At 36.9% G+C, this 6857-nt stretch overlaps 1 protein-coding gene across 3 annotated transcripts in view; it reads left to right on the forward strand.

Annotated features, from left to right (window-relative positions):
- The window catches only part of TPTE2 (transmembrane phosphoinositide 3-phosphatase and tensin homolog 2), a 113834-nt gene that overhangs the window by 48534 nt on the left and 58443 nt on the right, over positions 1 to 6857 (forward strand). For 2 of the 3 annotated variants that reach the window (XM_011976532.1, XM_011976534.1), the window contains one exon: positions 1104 to 1265. The exons of the other annotated variant lie outside the window; for it this stretch is intronic. In XM_011976532.1, the coding sequence (XP_011831922.1) occupies positions 1104 to 1265 (162 nt within the window). The remainder of the gene's footprint in view (positions 1 to 1103; positions 1266 to 6857) is intronic. 3 annotated transcript variants of the gene reach the window in all.

Below are 6857 nucleotides of genomic sequence, written 5' to 3' on the forward strand. Positions count from 1 at the left end.
TATATATATATATATGAGACTTAATACTTCAATGAGAAAGACTGAAATAAACCAAAAAAGCATTTCCACCGTCCATCAGTTGCTAAGTAGCCATGTGCCCCCATCTAATGTAATCTAATTTATCATGGAATTTTGGTTTAAGCTGGACATTAAGACTTGCAAATAAATGGCTTTTGCCTAAGATTAATAGTAACTTATTAATATTGTTTTTCTTCCATCTGTAAAAGTAACATTAATGAAAATCAAATGTTAAAACTCTATAATTATTAGTAAAGTATTTATACATCTAGAATTACTCTTTAATTCTGGAAACAATTTACTTAGATTCTCCTCTACATAAGAGTAAGATTTCATACTATGATACAGATTTATGCAATGTAATTGTTTCCTTTTGAATTAATACTATTTTAATTTGAGCTGCAAGTTTTAAAAAACTACTTGGAAGACTAATTCATCTTCATAGATTAGGCAAATAGCCTTATCAGTTTATGGAGAATGTATTTAGAAAATGTAACAGCAAGTGGCAGGAGGTACTTTAGAGTTCAAGACTCATGTACCCATCACTATGCTAGAAGCACCCATAAATATGGAATCATGTACTTGTTGAGAATGTCACTGATGAAAAATCTTGGTCTTTTATGAGCATATGTTACTCATGCTTTCATTTGGTTTTTATTAATAAATTCTTTAGAATTATCCAGATTGAGGGTTTATTTTTTTATGAGAAATTGGTATAAATTTCTTAATGACATTCTCAAATTTTAAGAAGAATTTACAAACAGACACAGGTGATTTTAATTCAGTTTTACTTTTCTCTTGAAATGTTGGTCTGATGTGTCTACTATAAAAGGGCATGATAATATCTCGTGAAGTGGTTTGGTGAAAATTTTGTTTATTAAGAACTGCTTCTATTGGGTGAAAACAGTGACTTTCTGAGATTCTAAGGCATTACAGTTTTTCCTGCCACTGGGCAGCTTAATACTAAATAATAACATTTTGGTACCTGATCAGTGGCCTAAATATAGTATAGCTATAGGGACAAAAGCCCCTTTATCTTTGCATTTATTTATTTATTTATTTATTTATTTATTTATTTATTTTAGAATATTTGGAGTTTTCCTGGTCTTACTGGATGTCACTCTTCTCCTTGCCGACCTAATTTTCAATGATAGCAAACTTTATATTCCTTTGGTGTATCGTTCTATTTCTCTAGCTATTGCCTTATTTTTTCTCATGGATGTTCTTCTTCGAGTATTTGTTGAAGGGTAAGTTTGATTATTTTTATAATGCATTAAGCTATTTTGTACTTTTATAAGAAGCACTGTGGGAGGCTGAGGTGGGAGGACCCCAAGGTCAGGAGTTAGAGACAATCCTGGCCAACATGGTGAAACCATGTCTCTACTAAAAATAGAAAAATTAGCTGGGCATGGTGATGGGTGCCTGTAATCCCAGCTGCTTGGGAGGCTGAGGCAGGAAAATCATTTGAACCTGAGAGGCAGAAGTTGCATTGAGCCGAGATCACGCCATTGCACTCTAGCCTGGGTGACAGGGCGAGACCCCATCTCAAAGACAAAACAAAACAAAACAAAACAAAAAACAGAAGCATTTAAAAATATTTCACAGGAGCATTCACCACAAACTGACTTAAGAGCCTTTGGGCCTTATGAGAACATTGGCAGTAGTCTGGCAGTACCCCCATGGCCTGTGTTTGAGGTGGTCGTGGATTGATGCTCCTCTGCCTTTGGAGAGGGGTAGAAAGAGTGGGAGGGACTGCATCTTGTGGTTTCAGTGATAGCTCAGTGATAGCACAATAAAATACTAGGTAGACTTTTAAAGTTTTTGATCTAGACCCTGATTCCCAGACAGCGCCTTTGGATCCACCCACAGGCTGAGAGAACTTGCCATCCTGAAGAGACAGACACAGGCCTGGCTGTTTTTACCATGTGATGACTGTAGAGCCCCATGGCCTTCAGCAAACTTATGCAATAGCTAAGGAGAGGCTACAGCAGGTCTTGGGCAAGACCCAGTGCTGTGCTGGCCTTAGGTCTGACCCAGTGTAGTCACAGTAGTGGTGGCCACAGGGGTGCTTGTGTCACTCATCCCCAAGCTTTAGGTGCCTCAGGACAGAGAGGGAGAGAGACTCTGTTTGTTTGGGAGAAAGTAAGGGAAGAGAACAAGAGTCTCTTTTTGGTAACGCAGAGAATTATCCTGGATCTTGTCCTAGACCATTAAGCAGTACCACTATGAGTCTGCAAGAACCACAGAGTTTAGGAGGCTTGGGGTGCCCCCTAAAGCAGAGACAGCTTAGATCACAATATCCAAGTTCTTTCAAATATCTGGAAAGCCTTCCCAAGAAAGATGGGTATAAACAAGCCCTGACAGTGAAAACTACAATAAATACCTAACTCTTCAATGCCCGGACACCAAAGAACATCTGCTAGCATCAACACTTTCCAGGAAAACATGACCCCACCAAATGAACTAATTAAGACACCAGGGGCCAATCCTGTAGAAACAGAGATATGTGACCTTTTAGACAAAGAAATCAAAATAGCTGTGTTGAGGAAACTCAAAGAAATTCAAGATAACACAGAGAAGGAATTCATAATTCTATTTAGATAAGTTTAACAAAGACATTGAAATAATTTAAAAGAATCAAGCAGAAATTCTGGAGCCAAAAAATGTAATTGGCACACCAAAGAATGCATTAGAGTCTTCTAATAGCAGAATTGATCAAGCAGAAGAAAGAATTAATGAGCTTGAAGACAGGCTATTTCAAAATACATAGAGGAGACAAAGGAAAGAATAAAAAACAATGACGCATGCCTACAGGATCTAGAAAATAGCCTCAAAAGGACAAATCTAAGTGGTATTGGCCTTAAAGAGGAGATGGGAGGTGTAGAAAGTGTATTCAAAGGGATAGTAACAGAACTTCCCAAACCCACAGAAAGATACCAATATCCAAGTACAAGAAAGTTATAAAACACCAAGCAGATATAACTCAAAGAAGACTACCTCAAGGAATTTAATAATCACAGTCTCAAAGATCAAGGATAAAGAAAGGATCTTAAAAGCAGCAAGAGAAAAGAAACCAATATATACAATGGAGCTCCAATATATCTGACAGCAGACTCTTTAGTAGAAACGTTTCAGGCCAGGAGAGAGAGGTATGACATATTGAAAGTGCTGAAGGAAAAAAACATTTACCTTGAAACAGTGTATCCAGTGAAAATATCCTTCAAAGTGAAGGAGAAAAAAAGACTTTTCCACACAAACAAAAGCTGAGGGATTTCGTCAACACCAGACCGGTCCTAGAAGAAATGCTAAAGGGAATACTTCAATCAGAAAGACAAGGACATTAATGAGCAATAAGTAACAACCTGAAGGTATAAAATGCACTGGTAATAGTAGGTACACAGAAAAATGCAGAATGTTATAACACTGTAACTATGATGTATAAACTACTCTTATTCTAAGTAGACTAAACTATGAGCCAATCAAAAATATTAACTACAACTTTTCAAGACATAAATGGCGTAATAAGATAGAAATAACAAAAAGTTAAAAAATAGGGACACAAAGTTAAGTTATAGAGTTTTTATTAGTTTTCTTTTTACTAGTTTATGAAAACAGTGTTATTATAAGATTAAAATAATGGATTATAAGATAGTATTTACAAGCCTCATGGTAACCTCAAACCAAAAGACATAACAATGGATACATGAAAAATAAAAAGCAAGTAACTAAATCACATCACCAGAGAAAATTACCTTCACTAATGGAAGACAGGAAGGAAAGAAGGAAGAGAAGACCCCAAAACAACCAGAAAAAAAAATAACAAAATGGCAAGAGTAAGTCCTTACTTATCAATAATAATGTTAAGTGTCAGCAGACTAAACTTTTCAATCAAAAGACAGAGTGGATGAATGGATGAAAAAACAAGACCCAGCCAGGTGTGGTGGCTCACGCCTGTAATCCCAGCACTTGGGAGGCCAAGGCAGGTGGATCACGAGGTCAAGAGATAGAGACCATCCTGGCAAACATGGTGAAACCCTGTCTCTACTAAAAATACAAAAATTAACTGGGCATGATGGTATGCACCTGTAGTCCCAGCTACTAAGGAGGCTGAGGCAGGAGAATAGCTTGAATCCGGGAGGCAGAGGTTGCAATGAGCCGAGATGGCACCACTGCACTCCAGCCTGGTGACAGAGCAAGACTTCATCTCAAAAAAAATAAAAATAAATAAAAAAATAAAAAGACCCATTGATCTGTTGCCTACAAGAAACACTCTTCTCCCGTAAAGACACACATAGGCTGGAAGTGGTGGCTCACTCCTGTAATCCCAGCACTTGGGAGGCAGAGGTGGGTGGTATACTGGAGGTCAGGAGTTCAAGACCAGCCTGGCCAGTATGGTGAAACCCCATCTCTACTAAAAATACGAAAATTAGTTGGGTGTGGTGACCGGGCGCCTGTAATTTTAGCTACTCATGAGGCCAAGGCAGGAGAATCACTTGAACCTGGGAGACAGAGGTTGCAGTGAGCTGAGATCATGCCACTGCATTCCAGCCTGGGTGACAGAGTGAGACTCAGTCTCAAAAAAAACAAAAACAAACAAACAAACAAAAAACAAAAAAACAAAATGCCAATATATCTGATAAATATTGATGCAAAAATCCTCAACAAGATACTAGAAAACTGAATTCAACAATATATGGGAAAGATCATTCATCATGACAAGTGGGATGTACCTCTGGGATGCAAGAAAGGTTCAATATTTGCAAATCAATCAATGCGATACATTATATCAACGCAGTAAAGGATAAAAACCATAAGATCATTTCAGTTGATGCTAAAAAGCATTTGATAAAATCCAACATCCCTTCATGGTAAACACCCTAAAAAAACTGGGTATAGAAGTAACACACCTCAACATAATAAAAACCATATATGACAGACCCACAGTCAATACCATACTGAATGGGGAAAAAACTGAAAAGCTTTCCTCTGCAATCTAGAACACAACAAGGACGCTCACTTTTACCACTGTTATTCAACATAGTACTGGAAGTCCTAGCTAGAGCCATCATAGAAGAGAAAGAAATAAAGGGAATATAAAAAGAAATCCAAATTGGGATAGAAGAAATAAAATTATCCTTGTGTTTGCAGATGATACATTTTATTTGGAAAATACTAAAGACTCCACAAAAAACTTAGAATTGATAAATTCAGCAAAGTTGCAGGATACAAAATCAATATACAAAAATCAGTAGCATTTCTATATGTCAACAGTGAACCATTTGGAAAGGACATTTAAAAAGTGGTCCTATATACAATAGCCACAAATAAAATTAAATACCTAGAAATTAACCTAACCAAAGAAGTGTAAGACCTTTATAATGAAAATGATAAAACACTGAAGAAAGAAATTGAAGAGGACACCAAGAAATGGAAAGAGATTCCATGTTCGTGGATTGGAAGAATCAATATTGTTTAAATGTCCATACTATCCAAAGCAATTTACAGATTCATTGCACTCCGTGTCAAAATATGAATGACATTCTTCACAGAAATAGAAGAAACAATCCTAAAATTTATGAGGAGCCACAAAAGACCCAGAATAGCCAAAGCTATTCTAAGCAAAAAGAACAGAGCTGGAGGAATCACATTACCTGACTTCAAATTATACTACAGAACTATATAACCAAAACACCATGGCACTGGCATAAAAACAGACATATAGACCACTGGAACAGAATAGAGAACCCAGAAACAAATCACACACTTACAGTGAACTCATTTTTCATAAATGTGCCAAGAACATACATTGAGCAAAAGACTTCTCTTCAACAAATGGTTCTGGGAAAACTGGATATACACATACAGAATAATGCACCTAGACCCCTACCTCTCACCATATATAAATATCAAATCAACATGGATTAAAGACTTAAATGTAAGACCTCAATGAAAGTACTATACTACAAGAGAACATCGGGACATTGGTCGGAGCAAAAATTACTTGGGCCATACCCGACAAGCACAGGCAACCAAAGCAAAAATGGACAAATGGGATTGCATCAACTTAAAAAGCTTCTTCATAGCAAAGGAAACAATTAACAAAGTGAAGAGACAGCCCACAGAGTGGTAGAAAATATTCGCAAAGTACCCATCTGAAAAGGGATTAATAACCAGAATATGTAAGGAGCCCAAACAACTCTCTAGGAAAAAAATCTAATGATCTAACTATTTTAGTGAGCATAAGATTTGGATAGGCATTTCTCAAAAGAAAACATACATAAACAGGCATATCAAGAGATGCTTAACATTATAGATCATTAGAGAAATTGGCAGTGTAGAAAACTATAATGAAATATCATCTCATCCCAGCTAAAACTGTTTATATCCAAAAGTCAGGCAATAACAAATCCTGACAAAGATGTGAAGATAAGAGAACCCTCATACACTGTTTATGGAAATGTAAATTAGTAGAATCACTTTGGAGAACAGTTTTGAGGTTCCTCAAAAAACTAAAAATAGAGGTACCATATGATCCAGCAGTCCCACTGCTGAGTAGATACCCACAAGGAAGGAAATCAGTATATAGAAGAGATATCTGCATTCCCTGTTTGTTGCAGCACTGTTCATAATAGCTAAGATTTGGAAGCAACTTGTGTCCATCAACAGATGAATGGATAAAGAAAATATAGATATATACACAAGAGAGTATTATTTAGCCGTAAAAACAATAAGATCCTGGCCGAGTGTGGTGGCTCATGCCTGTAATCCCAGCACTTTGGGAGGCTGAGGTGGGCAGATCACCTGAGGTCAGGAGTTCAAGACCAGCCTGACCAACATGG

Source organism: Mandrillus leucophaeus, unplaced genomic scaffold, assembly GCF_000951045.1.
Source record: "Mandrillus leucophaeus isolate KB7577 unplaced genomic scaffold, Mleu.le_1.0 Scaffold168, whole genome shotgun sequence".
Classification (NCBI taxonomy): domain Eukaryota; kingdom Metazoa; phylum Chordata; class Mammalia; order Primates; family Cercopithecidae; genus Mandrillus; species Mandrillus leucophaeus.